Source organism: Alosa pseudoharengus, unplaced genomic scaffold, assembly GCF_046254945.1.
Source record: "Alosa pseudoharengus isolate Yale_2024_CS ecotype anadromous, Long Island Sound unplaced genomic scaffold, YU_APseudo_1.1 YU_APseudo_1.1_scf_7, whole genome shotgun sequence".
Lineage (NCBI taxonomy): Eukaryota > Metazoa > Chordata > Actinopteri > Clupeiformes > Clupeidae > Alosa > Alosa pseudoharengus.
Window position 1 is genome coordinate 41,774,633 of NW_027468859.1, and position 25,665 is coordinate 41,800,297.

Below are 25,665 nucleotides of genomic sequence, written 5' to 3' on the forward strand. Positions count from 1 at the left end.
TCTGAAACATTTGCAGTCTGTTTATTGCCACATGTGTGTAGCTTGTCTAAGAAACTTCAAAAGGGATAATAGATGCAGATAATGAAAAATGGGGAGCACATGTCCTTTTATATTTAGCTTGCTACGTTGTTGTGCGTGACCTAGTATAGGTTTTACACAAGGCATTTGTGCGCTTGTGCCTCTTTGTACAAAGACCAAGCTGACAAGGGAAAAGCACTCTCATGGTCATGTATTTCAATGTGTATTTTGTGGTCCACTCTAGAAAGCTGACATTCACAAAAATCTCAAATTTGTTGTCTATTCAGGGTTGTTTTTGGTAAGAACCTAGAGCTATGGCACACATTTCACCCATTTTAGATTAGCCTAGTTTTCCATCTTTTAAATATTAGCCTAGTTTTCCATCTTTTAAATATTAAGTTGACGGCAATTTGACAGCCAGCCATCTCATTTCAAATTTAACTGTTCCTCTCAAAAGCCAAATATAGAGTCTGAGCAGCGGAGCAGTGGACGTTACAATCTGCGTCGTCGTAAGGATGGTGACCCCAAGCAGGCTGAAGAGATGAAGGTGGTGGATGAAGGCTCTACAACATTGAAAACAGAGGAGCTGGAGTTTGGTGGCAGGATTGGTAGGATTGTGTACACTTCAAAAAGGAAGCAAATGCTTCAAATATTGATTTATTTATTGTTTCACAGTACCCTTCACAAGGTAGTGTTATTGGTACTTCTGGTAAAGATGAAATGCTATAAGAATAAACTCTTCAAACAACTAACACAAATGCAATAAAATAATATGAACTAGAAAATGCAATTCCAGGGAATTACCATTGCATGTAAATGCAAAAAAGCTGCTGTGTATAACATTATATTACTTACAGTATGATTATTCAGATTACACAGTCTTACAGTATTCTTGAAAACCACTAACTTGGTTAGATGTTAGCTTAGAGTATATGACGGTCAGTAAAAATAAATGGTTAATTATTGATCAACATTCTTTGTTTTAATACAGCAGAATGATACTCAGAATACACTAATGAACACTTACCAATGTAAGCTTGAAGTAAAAATCACAGTTGTGTGTGTGTATATATATATATATATATATACACAGAACTTGATAATGCCAATCATGTTATCCTAAGACCGATCTATTTATCAGTGGTAACTCTGAACTGGCAGCAACAGCTAGAGGCCTCAGTTAATGGTATTAGGTCAAATTTGATGGTGATGTATACACTGAAGAATAAAAGAGTCAGCCCTTCAGATGATCAGTTTTAGACAGAACTTAGGTTAGAATCTTATTTTTCACACAGCACAGCTCGGGTCTAAAAAGAGAGGTCTAACAGCACAGCTATGTTTCACAGATGTTACAGCACAGGAATGATTCAAAGGTATGAATGGTTGACAAATATGATTCACAGGTATACATGTTCCATATAGTTAGTGAGTATAGTCCTCACACAACAATATAGTTCTCAGAATGTCTCAGTGTAGATCTCAGATAAGTCTCAGTATGGTTAAATGGTATGTGCACAGACATGGTTACATGTTTGTAAGAATCTATGTTAGTATGTTGCTAGCAACATTGTCAGAGATGTATGGTTGACAGGTGTGCACACAGACAGGCACACACGTAATGTCATACATGGTCATCACCACTGGTCTGGTCTGGAACCTAAAAGACAAAAGCAAACAAGTTAAACAGTTATGCCAAAACAATACAAGGAATGTCTGCAATTGTCCTAACAGTAGCCTATTCATGGCTTTCATAAGGTCCCTTTCCACAGGAGTATAATCAAGCACCAAATGCATTCATAATCTAGGTGCTTGATTGTATACACCTGTGGAAAGGGACCTGATGAAACCCATTAATAGACGAACTATGATAGCATACCGTGATAGTGTTTACTTAGGCTACGTAAGAATCAGGAGCATAGAATGAAAACGTAGCCATGGCCTATTTGATACACAAACAAGCGGTAAACAACGTTACAAATTTGGTAAAAATAAAAACAGGAGCATATTTGTTAGCTTTAACTAAAATGTGAACGGTGGAAGCTATAACGTTATGACCATCAACAATGAGTCACGTTATTCATGTCCTTCATGACACCCATGATGGGTTTCATCAGGTTCCTTCACAGCATATAATCAAGCACCAGTCTGCATTCATAATCTATTCTAGGTGCTTGATTCTATACACCCGTGTAAAGTGACCTGATGTCGAATAAAATCAGAGCCATAGTATCTGTAGGTCTACTTACTTCTCTGGTTTAGGGACCGTTATTTATAAACTGGATCACCGGAGGAATTTTGAGTGCTTCGATCAAAAGTTGCATGACCCTCCCCTGCCTGCAATATAATTTTCAACGACCCTCCAGCAGCATATTCAAAAATGACATGACCCTCTCCGGCCAATTGTCGATGTCTTTCGCCCACGCTCTTACGCACTATGATAACACATCAACATATGATGCCGTCCTAAAATCAACCTCTGCTTTCTGATCTTACACATCACACTTCACCAAGATGGTGGCCATTTCAGTAGATTTACTCCCTAACATTGTTGTGGAAACACAATAAGCATGGAAACTAAATGCACACTTCCTGCAACTGCATTAGCCTACTTGAAAAGTTACTCCTCTAGTAAGTATTCACATGAAATAAAACAATAAAGCAAGACCATTCAACAAAGCACACTGGGTAATAACAAATTCAACACATGAACTTGTTGCTATGGACTCGTCTCTAGGCTTCCCCAGTCATTGTAAAGCTGCCGAAGCTGAACATTATCCAAAACTCAATTTCTCAGACGAGCGTCAATTTGGGAGCTTATCATTTTAACGTTTCCCTGCTGTCTTGCCGTTTTAATATTTTCCCGTAGAATATCCCATATTACTGTAATAGCCTATAACATTAGTCCTGCATTCTGGCCTGTCTCTGTGTTGTCCTGTTGTTACCCCTTGCCCTTCCAGTGAAACAGATGTATTCAAATCATCGTCTTGAATGCGAACTCAGAGTGATGTTAACATAGGCCTATTTAAGTTAACGACGTGGTTGTCGTGAGGGCAAGATTCATTAGCGCTTGCGGTGTTCGGCCGTAGGCTATGCCTACGTGTGCACCTGCCAGGCTACTCAGCTAGACAAAGAATTTCCCCTGTATATTCACTCCAAGTTGGCCTACCATAACTTACCAACTACACTGTAGACCATAAACTGGCTATTTATATGACCAAATGTATTTGTTCAACTTTATGAAGCAGAATTACGCACTGCTACTTGGAACGTAGGCCTAACACATTTTTGTTGGCAGGAGAGAGAATGACAGCGATTAACAAATTGCACTTGTTGCTGGTTACCAATATATATGTTTTTTTGCAAACAACAAAAACAGAAAGGATGGAGACAGCAAAGCTAGAGATGGGCAGGAACAAGGTAAATTGGTAGAAATGCTTGTCAAAACGTTAGGAGCTGGATGTGTGGATGAATGAAGCACAAGTATGCTTTGTGTTAAGCATGCACACTGTTTAAAGTTAGGCTACACGGTAAACTACAAGTAAACCAAAGTTAAATTTAGCTTTTTGAGGGCTGGATAAAGTTGACCAAATGGATATAGGCTGTTAGGCGTGAATAAAGTAGGCTACTTTGTTGCTCCAACCCTTCCAACGTTAATGGGGACGAATGTTGACATTTTCCGTATTTTGCGTGAGAAACCCGGGAAATCTCCCTCATTTTCATTGTTCAATGTTGACAGAGATATGGAACGAAAGAGAACGTTATATGGCCACGGAAATCAACAATCAAACAAGCCACTTTGATTTTTTGCTGTTTTCATTAATATAAAAGATGGGTGACCCTCCCTCCTAGACAAAAAAAAGTTAGGTGACCCTCCCCTCAACAAAGAATAAAAAGACATGACCCTCCCCTATTTTCCTCCGGTGACCCCGTTTATAAATAATGAACGGTCCCTTACGTTAACGTTCTAGTTAAAACGCTGCTGGTTAGTAGGCCTAATGAACAAATGTAACGGCAACGTCAACGTCACTGTAACGTTGACTACATATTAACGTTGATTAACAGTGGGTTTCCTTAATCAACGTAGCAAGGTACTAACGTCCACTAGCCTATTTCACTAATGTAAAACGTTAACGTTACCTAACGTTATAACGTTAGTGTAGTTTATATGTTTCATACATTCATACATATATATAACGCGAACGTTACATAATGTTTGACGACATAAATGACTCAAATACCAAAAACCGGAACACTTACCTTGTCTGTAATCATAGATATACTGACTAGATGTCGCCTTGACTACTGCTGTTCATTGGAACGAATGCGTCAATCGAGACGCCATCTTGCCGCGGTGATCCACTCCTCTATAATGCATTAGCGTCAATCTAGGCAAAGATCTAACGAAAATAAAATCACCATAAATCGTCAAAATCTCAAGCAACTATCTAGTTTTTTGGGTTGTTCCAACTGACAGGCATGTGTTTATGGTCGAGTCTAGAGAAAACTAAGCTTTTGACGATAATAAAGATACATTTTACCCGTCTAGCCCCATAGACTGGGGCTTCTGCACTAGCTATCGGCGGCCCCTAGAGGAACAATGAGTGAACAGCAACCAGGTTCGATACAATGAAAGTATACAGGATCTCCGTAGACAGGCTCTGGTTGAGGCCACATACCTCTCGTCTCGTTGACTCATGTAAGTTGTAATCTCACCAGAAGTTGCTGTAGATCTGTAGAACATTTACTTCCGTGCTTTAACATGGTCTGCTACTACATAGGCCAGTCGTTACTTTTAAAATCATGGGTCAATGCTTTGGGCGAACGAGATGTAGCTTAATTCACAAATGAAAAAGCCATGTGAGAGGTGATTTTCTGACGTTTCAACAATGAAACCGAGTTTGCCATCATTGTGAGAAGTTCCCAAATTTGTCGCTAATCGCTAAAAAGGTTTTCTATCGCTGGGGATGGCCAAGCGTCGCTAAATAGGTAACACTGACAATATGGGAGAACTAGTTTAGAGCTTCAGATCCCCGCTCCAAGATGGCGGCGGTGTTGACGCATGCTGAGAAGCAGAAGGCGACATCTAGTCAGTATATATATCTATGGTCTGTAATTAGAGAAATGTGCCTCTGAATGAGAGTTTCACGAGCAAATAAAGTGACCACGGCACAGCAGCCGAAGACGTTCAGCAGATTCACAGCTCCAGGTAGCTCTGCTACTGTTGATTGCTTTCAGGTGGAGGTCACGTCATAATGCTAAAAGTTGCCGCCACGGCGGTCAATGTTAACTCTATGAGAATTCTTGCTCTTTTATCATAAATATCTAAAAAAATATAAAGTTCACAAATGTGAAAAAACATAGAACAAATCTCCGTTACAAGACCTTTGTAGGAGTGGTTGAAGGACGTTGAACGGTTCAGTGGTTTTAGAGCCTTTGAACGTCAAATTTGGTCGGAAGAAGAATAATAATATTAAGAAGAACAGCGATAATAGTCCATTGCATTTACATGCAATGCAATTACATTTTAGTAAGTATTGTGAATATGAATTGCCACACTGTCAATTGCCGCATTGCCAATGTCAAACTATGGCCTATACGTTTGCTTCGTTTCATTCACTGTCAATGGTACTGCGGCTGCAGTAAAGAAAATGTTTGTGGTCACCGTTGAAGTCGGGCACCATTAGCCTGGAAAATCCATACCCTGGTAATCTAGAAAGCTCTAGAAAGGGTCTGGCCACGAACAATGTAATGGCCCAACTCGAGGGGCGGCAATAAGCATGCATTTAAAAATCTCACTGCACGCAATTGGATAACACTAGACCATGTTTACTCTGAATGATTTCGGACTTCGACACAATCGGATAACACTACGACCAATGTGTACTGTCCTCCAACATTGCAGCGCTGTCTTCATCCGTTTAGCTGGTTCCCCGGGATATCGGGGTAAAAGTAATGTGCATCATTGCTCATTGCCAGAGTGTCTCGCAGAGACAATTCTATTGTGCTCTCGCGAGAACTCTGGATTTCCAGGGTAGGGCACCATAGTAATACATCTAAAAAATGCATTAAAACATCCTGACACCGATTTAACTTGGCACGAAGTTCTGGAAGAACTGTGCCCAGATCTTTTCCCATCCCTTTAACCCTTTAATATATGAATAATATTATGTAATTATGTAATAATATTGTTTGTTCATAGTCAATATGTTTACCTGTTAGAATATGTCGATTGAAGTGCTCTCTACATTGTGCGTACTGTGGTCTGTAGCAACAACTCTCTAAAGCAGGTTTTTTTTAACCAACGGTGGTATGGCAGGTGGTCTGTGAAAATGGTCTAGGGGGGTCACCTGTGGATAATTCTGTGCTGTGAAGAAATGCAATTAGCCACACATCTCATGAAATAACAACTAATAACTGAATAATACAGCGACAACAAAGAAATGAATTGGGATACATAAAAAATGAATATTTTTATGTTTTGTTTACCTTGACCTTTACATAAATGCATTTTCTTGAACTCTGGTGGTTTCAAAGTTATCAGATACAGAATGGGCACCCAAAAGTTAGTGGCAAATGACACCTTAAGTGTTTTTCTACTGTGTTTGGTTCCAACGTGAGGCACTTTTGAATATTATTGGCGGCCATCTTGGATTTGACCTCTCCCGGGCCTCAGAGGTCAAATTTGACTTCCCTCCCAATCTGAAAATAAACCTCATGGTATAACCTAACTATGGTAGAAGTTTCATGTTTCTTTCAAAAAGTGCACAATTTTCATGGTTACCCGCTGTACTAAAGGTCAGTTTTCTTTCTTAATCTGCTTTCTATTACAACTTTTTAACTCTATTTTTTCCCCCTTTCTTTGTAGGCACATTTGGTATGCTACTGTTCCTGCCGTCTGTTGTGCTGCTTCTCCTTCTTCAAGTTTCCATTAAAGATACCGGTCTACTGACACTGCCTGCCAGCTTTCCCTCTGCTGAGGTTCTGTGGGACTGGCAAGTGTTTGGCCTGGTCATCTTCTGGCTGTTTTTTCAGGCTTTGCTGTATATTCTGCCATTTGGGAAGGTAATCCATGACATAGGCACATGACTGTTACAGCTTTCAACCTCTCTAAATATAGGGCAGTTACTTAATCTCAGCAAACTAATCATATGTAGTCATGCAGTTAGAATAAAGTAACAGCAAGCCAGTGGTTTTGCATGGGGGCTGTCTAACTGTAAGAATGTTACTTTATGATTCCCTGAAACTCTTGACACCTAATTAACCTTTTTGTAGCTTCTTTAGTGGGGTGGCTTAGCTGGAAATGAACAAGAACTGTGCACTTTGGCTATACATTTCTCACTTTTATTACAAACCAAAATTAGATATTGACCCATCATGAATTTTTACCACCCCACCCCTGATTTCCTGCTGTATGTGCCATTCTACTTTTTCACTCATAGCTCTACTTATGGACATTAATGTTTGGATGTTTTGTGTGGATTACCTGTTAATACTAATGTCTGGTGAAAATTTCATGCAAATAGCCTCACTTGAAGTAACGTGTTTGATACGTGTTTGACGTGTTATTTTCCCCGCTGTATGTTCAAATGAGAAAAGTAAACATGTTTTCATATGATGATCTTACAGGTTGTTGATGGAATGCCTTTAAAGACTGGAAAGAAACTGAAGTATAGGGTTAATGGTAAGCTTCTTAGGGGTTTTCTAATGAAGAAATGCGGTTTCAAATTGATCTGTATTTGGAAGTATTAGGGTTGGGTAGCTTTCACATTTGATCTGGTATTGGTAACAGTACCCAATAGTACTTTACTCTGAGCCTGTGAGTCTGTACATTTGCTTTATCTGAATCTGTAACAGTAGCGGGTGGCTTGTCACGAAAGAAGTTGTGTGAAGGTGTGGCTACCAGTTTTAAAGCGTAACTCTCGCCAAAATGCAACCTACGGTCTTTTTTTGAATGTACCCGAGTCAAATTTTTGTTTTAAAGCATAATTATTACAGACCCACTTTTAAGATTGACCGCATTGTCGTTTTAACAGTATTAATAGATTATTCTTTATACATTAAATGTTTTTACATTACATTTTTCAAACCAAACCATTTTGACAGTTATTTTGAATTTTGGACAGGGACTAACATGTTTAACCCTAGAATGTGTATTTGTAGTTAAGTGCCTATTGAGTTGCTGGTGATGTTCTTTTGTGTATCTTCTCACAGGCTTCTATGCACTGCTCATCACTGGTGTGTTTGTTGGCATTGCTGTGCAGCAGGAGATGGACCTCACTTACATTCATACTCATTTTCTACAGTTCTATTCATCAGCATTGATTATGTCGGTTCTTTTGAGTATTTATCTTTACACTCGCTCACGCCTTCTCTCTGAGGAAGAGCGGGCTCCTAGTGGGAACTCTGGTGAGTGCAGTTCAGCAAAATAAACTGTTGTTCAGTCCCTTTTTTGTGTTGCGTTACAGCTACAGCTTCAATGCCTCGTCATATCTGCCTCGATTTAACGGTTAGGACAATTTAAACGGTTAGGACAAAAGAGAAAGGCATCATTCTCAAAATAACCTATGGCTGTGAGTTTTGTTTTCAAATGTTTTAATGCAGGTCAGGTGAGGAATGTTTAAGAAACAGAATATTGTAAATCCTCAAATTATGGCCAGCAACAAAATTGTGTTTAAATTTTAGCCTAGTACTGCCCTCAGCCTCTGGCAAGGTCAGAAGGGGGCAGCAAGCCACTGGTAGCTTGAGATCGACATGTTGGAGACCCAGTGTAGGACAACGACTTTTCTTTGGCATTAGCATTAAACAATATAAAATATTAAGAGCTCTTTTATTTTACTGAGTTAAATCGAAACAATATAGTCAATTGATACCCTAGCTTGTAGGCTATTTGGGGGTCAGCCTTTATTTGTCCGAATATGAGGCCCGGCTATAAATAGAATCCCGGCCATAATTTGAAGATTTAAGCCTACATATGCACGAATGTTTTAGGCATAGTGCAGGCCCTAATCTCTGACAAAGTATGCCGGACTTATAGCCTGACGAGCCAGACCCACATTAAAATGTAGGGTCTAGGCACTCACCGTTCGCAGTGCTCAGTCCGAGGGGCGGGATAGACGGTAATTTCATGTAGGGTGCGTCACTCAGTATGAATTAACATTGTTAATTCATGTTACCATGTTAAATTATATATATTTATTATATATATTTTGATATATATGTCACACCTGACTAGAAGTTGCAGGAGGGTAGTTTTATTTCTAACACTGTTCTATTAACACAGACATTTGCATCGATGTACTGTGGAGTGGGTAAGACTGTTTTTATTGGCAGGCTAACACATACCGTTGACTTCAGCTAGCCTAGCACCTGCGAACCCTGCAAATAGAAGGACTGGATGAAACGTGTTGAAAACGGTCTCCACTGATAAATATCACACTTGCTAACTTGGAAATGAGGTCCTATGTCCAAAATCCTGAACCACCCCTTTAAATTTCATTTAATCAGGTCTAAAAAGGTTTTACACTCGTTCATTTCCGGAAACGCCGGCCGCAGGAAGTTATTACAACGTAGCAAAAAAAGTATCTCCGCTTTGTCCAATTTGCCAGTTTTTTGCCTCACCCCTGCCGTTGTCCTCCTCAATGCCTGGTCCCTCCGGTCTCCAGCGCAATATCATTGCACCTCCGTCGAACGACTTACTACACACGGTGACGAAACACCACTCATTTAATAACAATAGTGAGATTAGCGATCTCTTTTAAAGGATAATTCCGGTGTGATTTTGACCTAAAGTGTGTTGAAACATGATGCCAAGTGTGAATGTATGTCTCTTAGCTCACCTCGGCTTGTCCCCTGCACTCAGAAATCTGGTGCTAGTTAGCCAATGCTACCAACACAGTGTTTCGTTGTGGTGCCTCGGGCATCGGCCTAGCCATGCAAATAAATCACTGTTTTACACCATTTACGAGGCTCAAAGTAGCTCCATACTTCATCAAAGTCAAAGTCAAAGTCAGCTTTATTGTCAATTTCTTCACATGTTCCAGACATACAAAGAGATCGAAATTACGTTTCTCACTATCCCACGGTGGAGACAAGACATATTTTACCAATTTTAAGTCCACAGACAAACATAACATTCAAGTAAACAGAAAGTAAGTAAATAAGTAAATAAGAGGGCACATATAATGAAAAATAAGAGCAGCAAAAAAAATGGTTGAAATTGTGCATAGACAGTCAATAAAATAAAATACTAGTGCAAAGTCAGGCCAATAAGAGGCTGAGGTAGTTCTGTTTGACCTAAGTAAGAAATAAAGTGGCATAGTGGTGCAAGTTATGTAAGAGCAGCAGAAGTGTTGTGTTTTCAGGACAACAACAACAAGTTGCAAAGTGTAAGTGTGCAAGTGGAGTGGTGCAGGCGGCCATTGTGGGTCCAATGTCCAGGATGTTATGTAGCTGAGGGTGGAGGGGGGAGAGGAGGGAGAGAGTTCAGCATCCTAACAGCTTGGTGTATGAAGCTGTTGGTGAGTCTGGTAGTGCGGGAGCGCAGGCTTCTGTACCTCTTCCCAGAGGGCAGTAGATCAAACAGATTGTGAGCGGGGTGACTTGCATCACTCACAATTTTGGTCGCCTTGCGGGTGAGGTGGGTGGTGTAAATGTCCTTCAGGGAGGGGAGTGAAGCACCACCATTACCACTACCATTGGTAGACTTCCGAGGGCCTTGACATTTAAAACAAGATTTTTATTTTTATTTATTTACAAGACGATTTATACAGACAGTACCTTAAGGAATTTTACCGTTCGACGCCATTTTGAATTTAGTCACGATAAGTCGAGCGACGAGTACGAACGAACATGTATGATAAGGGATCAGATTCCAAAAATAATTCCGTGAAAATGCATGGATTCCAGTTTCTGCTACTGGAAGCAACTGAATCCATGCATTTCCACTGAATTATTTTTGGCTAACTAGCGCAGGGGACAAGCCGAGGTGAGCTATGAGACATGTTCACACTCGGTATCATGTTTCAACACACTTTAGGTCAATATCACACCGGAATTCTCCTTTAAGTGATGTTCCCTGATTCAGTTATTGCGAAGACGTCCTTTTCTGTTTTATAATGTAAATAAATATGAGATGAAATCTATTCTATTTGAGGGCAAGTTTGTTTTAGCCAATTTTCATTTTGGGGCTTTTGGCAGGTGACGGATGTTTTTCCTTGAGTAGCCTATACTACAAGTGAGCAATGTCAAAATCAGTTGGGTTGTAGACGTTATTGGGTGAGGAAGGTGATTGCTTTATTAGTAAATTAAATTAATGCTTTTTCAATGACCTGAATTCACTGAAATAAAATTTCAATATTTCTTTGGTAATGGGTCGTGTAGATCTTAAATTTAAATCTTTATAATCTTAAAATGTCTTAAAAATGTATTAAATTTGACTTACTGAAACCTGCAAGAACCCTGGGTGAGGTGACACTAATGTCCATAGGTTGAAGTTTCTGCAATTGATTCCGTAGGATATTTGTTTCATGACTTCTTCATGGGCCGGGAACTGAATCCACGTATCAGGAGCTTTGATGTGAAATTCTTCTGTGAAATGCGTCCAGGTTTAATTGGCTGGGTAAGTGTCTCTCTTGGGGTTTGCTTATTTCAAATGTGTTGGTTCCCTCAATGCTAGACCCTTGTTTCTTTATACATTCAAATTCAGTGTTAAAATGTCCTCTCTCGTACTGTATTATTTCATGGGAATGTCACTGATCTATCTATCTCAAATTTCTCTAGCTTGTTATCAACTTTGCCATGCTGCTTGCTGAGATGAACGTGCAGAAGCTCGACTTTCCCTCACCAGCCATGTTGCTGGTGAACATCTTCCAGTTACTTTGGGTGGCAGATGGACTTTGGCATGAGGTGAAGTGGCTCTGGTTTATGATATTGTTTGTATACAATATAAGTCCCTTTGGACAAAAGTGCCAAATACTACAGCATTAAGTAAGGGATAACGACACCAAGGTGTCCTATATGGAATTAATGGACGAGGGAGAGGCAAAGAAGTTTTCTCCGCCCAAGTCCATTAATTCCATTTAGCAGGACACCTCGATCCCGCTTATCACCCGGTTGCCACTGTAGGCAATAGTCAAGTCAAGTCAGATTTATTTTTAAAGCGCATTTAACATGCACATAGTGCAATCCAAAGCGCTCCATAAACAAGACACATAACAACAAGACAAAAAATGCCGGACGGAGCGGCGTAGTCGCCAGCATACCCGTGACACCAAGACCAACAAGACGGACAACAAAACAAATAAACAAATTAAAAAAAAAGAAAATATATTTAAAAAGGGGAAAAATTATGTTAAAATTAGTCCAATTTCCAAACCAGCTGAAAATGTCCAAGGGCAATGATGATCCGTGAAAACTGCGCACAGAGCTGTGTCTTCACAACCGATGCAATGCCAACAAAGTTCTTTAGCAACTGACCAACCCGGTGAATTCACTGGCAGTCTGGAGATAACGTTAACGTTAGAAGCTAGGCCTGCTAGACTGCAGTCTGGAGATGACTGGAAGCACAGTCCAAAGTACTGGGCGATCGTGTAGATCCGCAATTCGGTGGACTTAACAGCGACCGTTTGTTGCTCCGTGAGATTGCAGCTCTTCACCGTTAACGTTAGTCTGCAGTTGGCAAGGCAGCTCGCAGGTCAGCAACAGCTCGGTGGCCACGGTAGATCTTTCGCAGAGTAGCTAGCCTAGGTCCAGTTGTCCCGAGAGATCCCCTCGACCAGACAGTGAAGTGCACTGCTCACGGATGGATGGAAGGATGTCATAGGCCCAGTTAGTCTGCAGTTGGCATGGCAGCTCGCAGGTCAGCAACAGCTCGGCGGCCACGGCAGATCTTTCGCAGAGTAGCCTAGGTCCAGCTGTCCCGAGAGATCCCCTCGACCAGACAGTGAAGTGCTGCACCGCTCACGGATAGATGGAAGGATGTCCGATGCCCAGCTAGGGCAAAAGCTAGCCATAGCAAGCTCCCAAAGCTAGCCATAGCAAGCTCCCAATGGACAAATGTCAACGACATCAGCTGACTTAGAAGCAGTAAAAAGGACTAAGAATCACACGAAAACTATCAAAAATAGCGTGAATAAATAGGGAAAACATTTAACTAGACAAACCAATACAAAAAATAAACATGACATTACATAAAATTACGAACATTACATAAAAACAAACAAAAACATGATGCCAGACGGAGCGGCGTGTCTCGCCAGCGTCCCCGTAACCTAGCCTAGTCATGCCTTTATTGCACGCAAGGGCAGTTTTGAGGGCAGTCGTGGCCTACTGGTTAGGGCTTCGGGCTTGTAACCGGAGGGTTGCCGGTTCGATCATGGAGTTGGACGATGGAGTTGAAATGGCAGGGTGCAGATCCAGTGTCCTGTTGGCCAAAGTGAATGTTTTAATTTACCTTGGCTTCCTATAGCTGCTAGAATTAGAGTAACCAACATAGGAGTTTGTGTGTTTTCTTTGACTGATTAAAGACCAAATATGCTGCTGCATTTTGAATCATCTGTGGTGGTCTTACTACACAAGCAGGCCAGCTAACAATGCATTGTAATAGTCTAGTTTTGAAAGAACCATGGCCTGCATGACACGTTTTGTGGCATATTGTGGTGGATAAGATCTTATTAATATTGTATAGAATACAAAAACAACATGACTGACTGAGGCAACATGCTCAGAGAAATTTAGTCGGTCATCAGTTGTGACATCAAAGTTACGTGCCGTTTTAGCTGGGGTTAGTGAAGATGAGACAAGTTGGATGCTGATCTGTTGGGGAATAGCTGTATTGGCTGGGAATACCCAATTGTTGTGATTACTGAGGTGACTAAGTAGTTAGACAGTTGTCATAATGTGTTTTTGACTGATCAGCTTGCATAGCAGTGTGTTTCCATCTTGTTACATCATGAAGATTTTCCTTCCAGCCACATGAGCTACAGTAGGTGGAAAGATACATCCAGGAATCTTCATAATAAAAAGTAGAAAAGTAGACCAAAACAATAGATTGATGAAAAGAGGATTTATGTCATAAAATTAAGGGGAGGATAGAGGATTTCTGTTTAATTTACAACCGTCATGTACAGGATTTTCATCGAAACTCATAAAATTTAACATTGAGAGAAAAAATTAGATAGTTGCCTACATAAATTGGAGAATAATGAAAGCATATATTTAAACAACAATGATCATGCTTTAAATTCAATTACTAGTTTGATTGTCTTCACTCTTGAACAAAATGAGTGAATAAATAGCATAACCTCAAAACAACTTTGACATTGGCTATTCAAAATGATATTCAAAGAGTGGCTATAGCCTACACTCTTAGGTGAAGGTTTCACTTCAAATTATTGTTTAGGTGTAGATGGTCATAAATACACTTGGTATCAAATAGGCTATTATCTCCCATAAGTCTCATAGTTCTGCCAAAGTGTTTGAAATATAATTATCTGAAATACAATGGCTTTCAATTTGTCATTTAATATTTAATCTGTGCAGCACGCAATTGATTTGACATTTTTTGCATAGTGTTTTGTTAGCTCACATTTTGTAATTTTTACTGAGAAATATTACCCTTTCCTGTCTCTGCTCCAGATTGTAACGTTAGTTGGAACGTTATATCCTCCAAAACCGAAGTCAGCGGCCAATTCACTTCAACAGTAGGTCATAAGCAACAGGCAGATGCAAGACATATTGTGCGAGAAATCACCACTTTATTCAATGGCCAATAGTTTAAACAATGCATAAGTCTCCTTCACTAACTCTGCTTTGGCAGCAATTAGTATAGACAGGCTCTGCGCCACGAGTAGCAGCATCTTCTCTCTTTTCCTCTCTCATTGAGAAGCACACACTTGCTATCACTCGCTATATATTTTAATGAAAAAAATACTGAAGTCATGGTCTTTGGTTGCACTTCTGTGACCCCCCCTGGTTGATCTGGGTTTGTTAGCACAGTACCACAAGCCAATCATGACAAATTTGGGGGTAAAAGTGGACTCTGACCTTAAATTTGACAGCCAGATTAAATCTGTGGTAAAATCAAGCTTTTTCCAGTTGACGCAGCTGGCAAAAATTAAACCAGTCCTTCAAAAACAGCACTTTGAAACAGTAATCCACGCCTTTGTGACCCTAGGAAATGCACTTTATATGGGGGTTAGCGGGTCCTCCGTTGCTCGTCTGCAACTGGTACAAAATGCTGCTGCCCGTCTTTTAACTAGCACACGAAAGTATGAGCACATTTCACCTATTTTAGCTTCGCTCCACTGGTTGCCTGTCCATTTTAGAATTCATTTTAAAACTCTTTTATTTGCTTTTAAAGCCTTGCATGGCCTTGCCCCACCTTACCTTTCTGAGCTGCTCCACCCATACACTCCCAGCCGCTCTCTCAGGTCAGTTGACCAGCTGCTCCTGACAGAGCCCAGAGCCAGGCTAAAATCTAGAGGGGAACGAGCTTTTGCCGTTGCAGCTCCAAAACTATGGAACAATCTGCCCCTTCACATTAGACAGGCCCCTTTACTGTCTCTTTTTAAGTCCCATCTTAAATCTCACCTCTTTTCTCTGGCTTTTAACCCCAGGTAGTGTATTGATGGTATGTAGATGTGTTATGTGGGCAGTATATTTTATTTTATTTATTTTATTTTATTTTATTTATTTTATTTTATTTTATTTATTGGATTTGAGTTGGTTTTTAATCTTTTTTTACTTTTATTTTAGTTTTTATCTCTCTTTACTTTTATTTTAGTTTTTATGTCTTTTTACTTTTATTTTTTACATTTATTTTAGTTAGTTTTTATCTCTTAATTTTAATACTTTATCCTATTATTGTGCTTCTGTGGTGTCTTGTGTGTTTCTTATCTTGCTGTACAGCACTTTGGGAACCTTGTGTTTGTTTAAACTGTGCTATATAAATAAAGTGGATTGGATTGGATTGAATATATGCACTTAAAGGAGCCACACCAGTTTAACAAAGGTCTCTTTAGGGTCACGTGGGAACATGTATTGTTGCCCTATCAGATTTTAGTGAGCGAGACAGTGCAAAATAGTCTAGTAAATAGTTTGTTTAATTAAGATATAGAGACAGTGCCAGTGTGGAGGCTTGTTTTAGACAAGTGCTGGGTTTTGGGCGCGTTGAGCGACCAGAGCGTCAAGCAGAAAGTTGGTCAACTTTATGGTAATGAGCTATGACACAGTTCAGAAGGCAAACGACCAGCAACGTAGAGTGCTGCCACGTCAGAGCGGTCAAAGCGTCAAAAGCTTCCTCGTACTTTTTGACAAGCGTCCTTGTCGGGCGGTCAGAGCTTCTTTTGCAGCTCAAGTCGGAGGCGGTGTGTACGTACAGTAATAATGCTGTGCTTGCTAAATGCAAGCACTGCTTGAGCACAAGCACACTTTTTTTAAGTATATTTTTTTGGGGGCTTTTTGCCTTTTCGTATAGGACAGTGAAGAGTGAGACAGGAAGTAAGTGGGAGAGAGAGTTTGGGTGGGATCGGGATATAACTGTAGGTCAGATTCAAACCTGGGTCCACTTGGGCCTGTACATGGTATGCTGAAGCCTGTTGTACCACATGGCCCCACATTTCTTACTTCTACCTTTCCTAGAAGTTTCATCAGAATTGTTTCATATTTGCTGTATGAACTCGCAGGTGTCCTAGTTTTATATTCATAGCTGCTTGCTGCTATATTTGATTACTAATTTTTAAGATCATGCTTGCACATAAATTTGATTATAAGGGAGTTGGATTATTCTTAAAGGTAAAATCGGATATTGTTCAGTGATCGAATGTACAAAAAAATAAATATTTTTCTAAGCTGACAACTAGGCTAGAACACATGTTAAATATTAATACTGGAAGGTTGTCAGCTTGAACCTAGAGGTGTCCGACAAAGTTGCAATATCAGTTTTGGTACTACTAATTTACCTTTTCAATTTTAGGAAAAGATTCTTACGACTATGGATATAGTTCATGATGGCTTTGGATTCATGTTGGCCTTTGGAGACCTGGTATGGGTCCCTTTCACTTTTACCTGTCAAGCACACTACTTGGTAAATCACCCAAGTGAGCTATCTAAGTTATTCGTTGCAGTCATCATCACCATCAAAGGTAAATGAAGTTAAAAATACCTAATTTCAGGGTAACTGATACAGGGATGCACACACAGCGTTTCAGCGCCTCCCGCTTTTTTCACGTCAGTTTGGGCGACTTGTGTGAATCATGCAGATCCGAAGAGTTTTTTTTAAGGGGAAGGGAGGGGTATGATCATCAGGGATGCTTTCCGGCGACTCTAGTTTTTTTTCATGTCATCTACCACTGGCTACCAAAGGAACCAGAGCGTTTCTAATATGGGCCTGCTGGTTAATGTCCAGTGCTTCTGATAACCTCCCTTCATCGATAATATTTGATCATGTAGCAAAGGAGCGGTAGATGTAGCCTATCGTTCTGATAGCAGTTAAGAAAATATAGGCTACACTCACTGCGTTAGGAGGCAACTCTCTCAGTTTGCGCTGCACAGCTTACCTCTAGTATAGCTAGCCTACTTCAGCTGGAAGTTTTAACACGCAAAGGTGGACTTGATTAGTGTGGAAGCTTTCGTTCAGCTGACGCTGGCGCTGCCATCTGACTGATCATCCAGAACCGTACAATAATACAATTATTCTGCCACTCAGTGAGGTGAAGCACACACTAATCCCGGCGCAGTGAGCTGCCTGCTACAACAGCGGCGCTCGGGGAGCAGTGAGGGGTTAGGTGCCTTGCTCAAGGGCACTTCAGCCGTTCCCACTGGTCGGGGGTCGAACCGGCAACCCTCCGGTTACAGGTCCGGAGTGCTAACCAGTGGGCCACGGCTGCCTTTATTTAAAACCTGTAGGAAGTGTCGTGTCGTGTCAGTCGTGTTTCTCTCTTTTTTCACCACACATGTGTTTGCATCCCTGCTGATAATGTTGTATTTGATTAGTTTAATTTAATTTATAAATATGCATTTCTTGAAATTAAATGTTCTTTTCTTCAGGTATTGGATATTATATATTTCGCAAGGCAAACTCTCAGAAAAATAATTTCAGAAGAAACCCGTCTGATCCATCACATATCCGTAAGAACAGCATTTTGTAACCCATTATTCTGTAATGCACAGGTGTGTAATTGAAGATGTTTTAGGGGGAAAATGTACCGTATTTTTTGGACTAAAAGTCACTCCAGAGTGTAAGTCGCATCAGTCAAAAAATGCGTCATGAAGAGGAAAAAAAACATATAATGGCCACCTTACACCAAACAACTTTGACAAAATTTGGGAAAGATTCTTGAAAGATTGGAGTCTTTTGAGTAAAGTTTGAATTGGGGGCATTAGTTAAAAGACTACAATCTTTCAAGAATCTTTCCCAAATCTTGTCAAAGTTGTCTGGTGTAAGGAGGCCATTAGTCACACTTATTTTGAAATCACAAAATCCAAGACCAAGAACAGATATTTAGTCTGGAAAGACAAGTTATTCAACTACACAATAGCACACAGAACAACAGGCTGAATAGGTGTCCGGTATGTTAACGTAACACATTAACAGTTATTCAACTATACCTGGCAGGGAGTCTTTCTCAGTTGTCTAAGTTAATGTTTCAGTTAATTTTTTCAGGGGTACAAGAGCAGCATATAGTTGTCACAAGCCTAGAGTGCCCTCTCGCGGCTGTAGACGGTAATGTTTACTCCTTAGTTCACAGTGTTGGGAGGGTTACTTTCAAAACGTATTCCGTTACAAAATACAGAATACATGCCCAAAAATGTAATCTGTAACGTATTCCGTTACGTAACTCAATCTGAGTAACGTATTCTGAATACTTAGATTACTTCCACATTGAATTGCATTTTATAAGTGTAGGAATGCGGCCACCAAATCCTGCTTAGGCCTACTACTTATTGGGCAGCCGTGGCCTACTGGTTAGCACTTCGGACCTGTAACCGGAGGCTCATTCTGCTTGACTTATCGGCTGCCTTTGACACGGTTAATCACCGCATCCTTCTCTCTATACTCGCTAACATGGGAATCTCCGGTTCTGCTCTCTCCTGGTTTGAATCCTACCTCACAGGACGCTCGTTTAACGTATCATGGCTTGGTCAGCTATCTGCACCTCACCATCTCACCACAGGGGTCCCCCAGGGCTCAGTACTGGGCCCCCTTCTCTTTGCTATCTACACCACCTCCTTGGGACAGATTATCCGTTCGCATGGCTTCTCATACCACTGCTATGCAGACGACACACAGCTCTATCTGTCCTTTCCACCTGATGACCCCTTGGTTTCAGCACGGATCTCGGATTGCCTCTCAGACATAGCTACATGGATGAAGGCACACCACCTCCAGCTGAACCTCTCAAAGACTGAACTGCTGGTCCTCCCAGCTAAACCTACCATACACCACGACATCAACATCAAATTTGACTCTCTGTCTGTTTCACCTACCAGGACTGCAAGAAATCTAGGAGTTGTTCTCGACAACCAACTAAACTTCTCAGATCATGTTGCCTCAGTCGCCCGGTCATGCCGTTTCGCACTCTACAATATACGGAAAATCAGGACTTAAATCAAGATGCCACCCAACTTCTGGTTCAGGCAATAGTTATCTCACGACTCGACTACTGCAACGCCCTCCTGACAGGTCTCCCAGCCTGCGCAGTGAAACCACTTCAGATGATCCAGAACGCGGCGGCGCGCCTGGTCTACAACCAACCCAAGAGGGCACATGTTACCCCGCTACTCATCCAGCTACATTGGCTACCTATGGCGGCCCGCATCAAATTCAAGGCTCTAACGCTTGCCTACAAAGTAGTCTCCGGTTCTGCTCCCACCTACTTGAATGCCTTCATACAGATATACGCTACCTCCAGACCGCTGCGCTCCTCAGACGAACGACGTCTAGCTCTACCTCCGGTACGCTCAGGCCAATCCAAACTTTTCTCATCTGTTGTTCCTCGCTGGTGGAACACACTGCCAGTTCCTACAAGGGCAGGGACATCCCTCTCCATTTTCAAAAAACTCCTGAAGACCCAGCTCTTTAGAGAACATCTCCTCTCATAGCAACACTTACAACAAGTCTTGCTGATCCTAGCACTCACCAGCCGTCTTAAACTGACACGTAACTGTTAAAAACAGCACTCACTGATGCACTTATTCTTACTGTACTCTAATGTTTTTTAAATTGTCCTAATATTGTTGAGAATTGCTCTAAAACTTAAACTGTTTACCATGTTGTTAGTCGCTTTGGCTAAAAATGCGTCAGCCAAATGTAATGTAATGTAATGTAATTCACGGATTGGGATAAATGCAGAGACCAAATTTCCCTCACGTGATCAAAAGAGTGTATATATACTATATATACTTATATATACTAAACAGACTTATTCTGGTGTGTTCTTCTGTTCCAAATGTCTGAAGTGTTAGGCCCACATAGGAGAATGTAAAGTCAACTAAGCTACCTGATACAACTTTAAAATAGCAAGGTGACCATTAAAACTACAGCAGGCGACTAGGCTAATTAAAATAAACAAATAAATAGGCTACTTTAAGGGCGTAGCCAGAAATTATCGATCCAATGTGTGTCTCAATTGTCCCCCGCTGACCACCTCACACATTTCTCTAGATTTTGCAACAACCTTACATGACACAATGCAATAAAATATGCCAGTTTTTAGGACACAGAATAATGTTTGTAATGATACCAGTTACGTTTAACAGTAACATAAGTGTAATGAGCTATTCATTGTCGAAGGTGCATGGTGAAGTGAAATTCTTACTTTGGAAAAAAAAACATTTGCCGATATCCTTGGATGGGAGATACTTGTGTCGTTCAAATTTTCCATGATCAAAGAGGGCACAACTTGGGCTTGCTGTGCAAGCAAGATATTTAAGGTGTCTCAACTGTACACATGTCTCAACTGTAGCCTACTCAGTCTACCCTAATTAAGGTGTGCCTGTGAGATTTTTCGGTGGCATCAACCCAGTAGACTACAAGTGAGGGGCGCAAATGACGGGTGGAACGCAAATGGCCTGTAAATGTAAACACTATGGGCTAGGCTACTGTATATCAGTGCTCTCAAAATGAACGTGATCGCGTAATGACAATCAAAAACCGCACGTTAAAATATGATCGGCCTACTCGCTAGACTAATTCTTCAGAGGCTGCACCATATAATTCATTTTAAAACGTAAATGTATATCTAGAAAAAAATAATAATCTATAAAGCTATTTTAAGTTAGAATAAAAAACTTAGAATGCAGTGCCTATTTTAGAGTTTGGTTTTATTGTAGCCTAGGTCTAAATCAACACGTGAACTAGGCTTTGCTTATTGCTTAGCAAACTGTGTAACCGATTGGCCGAAGTAGCCTGAGCCATTAATACTTGGGAAAATATCCTTTGAACAGACATCAGGAACCACGATCAGTGAGGAACAGGAGTTACCTCCACTTACTTTACTCAATTTGCTGTGCAAACAGTCATTTCAGGGTCTCCGATGACGCTTCCATAATGCGCGCTGGCTGCGTTTTGAGGCTAGTGCAAGACGGCAGGGCTTGGATTTAAACATGTAAACAATTTAATCATAGCTTTCAGGAGCTTCTGGAAAATGGAGTTGCCTTAATTTATTTACAGAGTGAACAAACTTATGAAACAGATAAGTATCGTCATGTAATCCATTGATTTCAACAATGTAACTGTATTCTAAATACCAACTATTTAACTTGTAACTGTATCGGAATACAGTTACTCATAATTTGTATTCTGAATACGTAACGCAGGTTCATGTATTCCGTTACTCCCCAACACTGTTGGTTCATGTCAGTCCGTATGAATTTAAAACATATCAAAATATATATAATGTAACATAAGTTGCACCCGACTAGAAGTTGCAGGACCAGCCCAACTAAAAAAAAAGTGACTTATAGTCCAGAAAATAAGGTATGTGTGTTTATATACAGTAATATTTACACTAATATGTTTTTTTTTATCATTTATTTGATTTATTTGCAGACCTGAAGACCATCTCTACTGCCACTGGAAAGAGTCTCATTGTGTCTGGATTGTGGGGCTTTGTCCGCCACCCAAATTACTTGGGTGACTTACTCATGGGCCTTGCTTGGTCTCTCCCATGTGGTGAGTAATATTCTCTGTCATTTGGCATTAAAAAAAAAACGAAAACAGTCTGTTTTACCTAGTTCAAGGAGGAATTTTACTCTTGTATACCCGTATAATGAGATGTAATAAAGACAATCTTGAATCTTGAAAAAAATACACTGTGATTTTCGTGCTACATAACAAGCACGGATAAATTTTATATAATTGGTACAAGCAAAACTATAAACTGGCAATCGAGGTAGTGACCTAGGTACTGATCGACACCTAGGCTATCATTAGTTAGCCAACAATGTAAGTTGATAACGCTGCTAGCATATTTTGACTGTTTTAAATTAGGCAGTATATGCCTGCTTTGTTACAAAAGACAGAAATCACTCGTTTTCTTATTGTAGTTTGTTATATATTACGACGTGATGGCAAGCTACTGTTCTGATAAACGTGTTCACCAGCATTGGTTAGCCTACTCACCAAGATGCATGCCCATTCCACTCCTTAAATGAAAAATGGGCATGCATCGCTGGGTGTTATTTCTCCAAATTCTTGTCTGTTCTGGGTCTGTTTGATGCCGGTTAATAATTACAAGGCTGTTGTATGCCTATGCATTTATATGCAACCTCAGCAGTGTCAAACCTGCGGTATTACCGTATTGGGTCGAATATAAGACGAGGTTTTTTTTTCTCAAAATAAGTCTGAAAAAGTGGGCCTGGATTTATATTCGCGACCTAGAAAAGAACGGAAAAGCCTGACCGTAGATGGTGACGTATCGATATCGAGTGTTATGAATTAACTGAGCAGCCACCAACCTTCACAACAGTGTCATGAGCCTGAATGATGGAGAGACCAAGAGATAATCTAGAACAAAGTGGTTCAAAACTAGGTCAAGTTAACCAACAACTGAGAAGGAGCTTTGATGGCAATTTAAAAATCATATGATTAACGCGATGGCGAGCCCAGAAATACCGTCTTAAAATGCTAACAGTCACAAAATCCATGGCTGCTTCCAACAGATTGATAGGAGAGTGTTTGAATATGTGACTAAAAAACGTAATAACGGAATGCTCATTAGCCTACTAGAGCTGTCATACAGCTGAAGGCGAAGATCGCTAAAAAGCTGAACACACCGACTTCAAAGCCTTGATGGACTGATAGGCACGACTTCTCCGACGCAATGACAGACTTCAAGGAGAAGCTAACTGTCTTCAGCGGTAGGTTTATGTGATCAATTTAAGGAAAACTCATTTCCACCCCCTGGATCTGATTGATGGGCAATGCTGATCAAACATCAGTGTTTTTTGCGATGCCAACATCTGTCAGTGTTATTGAAACTGCTTGTTTCAAGACTGTACAGTTAGACGTGTAAGCCCAGGCTATTGTTGATGCAGTGAAAGTTATTGAGGCTATGGTTCTCTTTATTCATAATTATTAGAAATACCACAGTCTATCTTTTCAGGGTCCCCGCGGATCCTTAAGTCTTAAATACAACTTTCGATTTTTAAGGCCTAAAAAAATCTTATTGTCTGGAATGTCTTGAATTTTCGAAAGGGAGGTATTCAATTTTCGTATGGGACCACCAGCAAGTGAGTGCGGTTAAAAAAAAAATACATAAAACATGGAGATTTCACTCAATTTTATAAGTAACCAGCGTACCTTTTGGGGGAAGCATTTGTTCTGTGCGGGGTGTCTTGTGCATTCCGTAGATCAAGAACTAGAAGGCTACAAGATGGAAGTGTAGTGGTTGCAGAGTGAAGATGTTTTTCCCGGGTGTCATTAATATTAATGGAGAGTCTGGAGCAGGGGATAGCCAAGAGGTTTTGGTCAGAGGATCTGAGTGAGCGGGAAAGAGTGTAAGGGGTCAGGAGGTCGCGGATGTAGGGGGGAGCAAGGTTGTGGAGGGCCTTGTGGGTGAGTAGTAGTACTTTGTATTTGATCCGGGACGGAACTGGTAGCCAATGGAGTTGATGGAGAATGGGGGTGATGTGTGCTGATCGTCTGGTATGGGTGAGGAGCCTGGTTAAAGGTGTGAAAACGGCAAGAAAAAATATGCCCGTCATTTTCGTGTAGCCAAGGCCTGAGAGCTACGCAGTTAGCCTAGAGTGAGTAAGAGAAAGAGTTGGTAAGCCAGTTAGCATTGATAGGGTGGCCATACATCAGTCCAGATTTTAAACGCCCTGTCCGGCATCCAGCGCAGCCTCAAGCCGGACGCTCATTTGTCTTCCTTTTTGGGGTTGCGCTGGGCTTCTAGAATCTTTGCTCGGACGCAGCATAGCATTTCACAAACTATGGACGCGGAGACTGCTGGTCAAATTGTGCCGGTCCCAGATAGCAAGAGGCTGGCGGACCACTGTAACTCATTTGAAAATGTGTTGCAAGGCATAGAGTCCTCACTTTAGATAAGCTCACAAAATATAATTAACTAACCACTTGTAACTCCTGAGTTAATCATAAATTATAGTATTAGGAAGTGGTTTATAAAATATCTGTCCTCACCCTAACTAATCATTAGTGCATGTGTATACAACTGTTAAATAATGGAAATATTACTTAATCCACAAAATTAGTATTGCATATTAACAATAATTCATAAACATTTTAGGCATAGGCTTATTTACTATGAACAAACCATTTATAACTGTGTACACATACTTTATTTATGAGAATTAACATAGGTGCAATGCATTACAAATGATGAACAAAGCATTTTGTTTGCAACTGGTTTATAATGGATTTCATTTGTAAGTGGTTGTTTCATTATTTAATAAGTATAAAAAATTGGGTAAGGCTATTTGCACCCCTGGTACGATTAGCAGTGTATGCTATTCGTACCCTGGTGCAATTAGAAGTGAATTCTATTCGTACCCCGGTGCACACAGCGATGTGTCCTATTAGTACCCCGTCTGGTACAAATATCAATGTATGCTATTCGTATCTCGGTGCACACAGCAATGTGTTCTATTAATACCTCGTCTGGTACAAATATCAGTGTATGCTATTTGCACCCCTGTTTATTCTGGCATATTGATCACACAATGTAATAATAATAAAAAAAACAAGCAACATGTTTTTTTGTTGTTACGTAACAGGGTGTGAATAACTCAGCTGTGTAATAGACACTCTATACATGGATGCAAACAGCATACCTTATTCAGTTAGAAGTGGATGCTATTTGTACCCTGGTGTATATAGTACTGTATGCTATTTACACCCTGGTGCATGAACTAGCTAATTGTTGCAATGAGAACTGATTTCTTGTTCAAATTGCGCGCCTTCTCTTCAGAGACGTTGGTACAAATGCACACTCACTCTCACATCACATGGGAATCGAACCTCGGTCTCCCACGTGATAAGCCATGTCTGAGACCACTGCACTATCTTCTTCCACAAGCAAATGTTTTTTGCAGGTAAACGTATAGTTTATAGGTCTGAACATCATATTCACAAAATTTCTGTTAACTAACAAACTGACGGTTGTATGTGTTCACTGAACCAAGATTATG

At 40.5% G+C, this 25,665-nt stretch overlaps 1 protein-coding gene across 1 annotated transcript in view; it reads left to right on the forward strand.

Moving 5' to 3' along the window:
• lbr (lamin B receptor) overlaps positions 1 to 25,665 on the forward strand; it is a 60,886-nt gene that overhangs the window by 30,361 nt on the left and 4,860 nt on the right. The window contains exons 5-13 of the mRNA XM_076273311.1: positions 476 to 626; positions 6,884 to 7,080; positions 7,645 to 7,699; positions 8,230 to 8,424; positions 11,532 to 11,635; positions 11,797 to 11,922; positions 16,991 to 17,159; positions 18,064 to 18,144; positions 22,067 to 22,189. Coding sequence (XP_076129426.1) covers positions 476 to 626; positions 6,884 to 7,080; positions 7,645 to 7,699; positions 8,230 to 8,424; positions 11,532 to 11,635; positions 11,797 to 11,922; positions 16,991 to 17,159; positions 18,064 to 18,144; positions 22,067 to 22,189 — 1,201 coding nt within the window. The remainder of the gene's footprint in view (positions 1 to 475; positions 627 to 6,883; positions 7,081 to 7,644; positions 7,700 to 8,229; positions 8,425 to 11,531; positions 11,636 to 11,796; positions 11,923 to 16,990; positions 17,160 to 18,063; positions 18,145 to 22,066; positions 22,190 to 25,665) is intronic.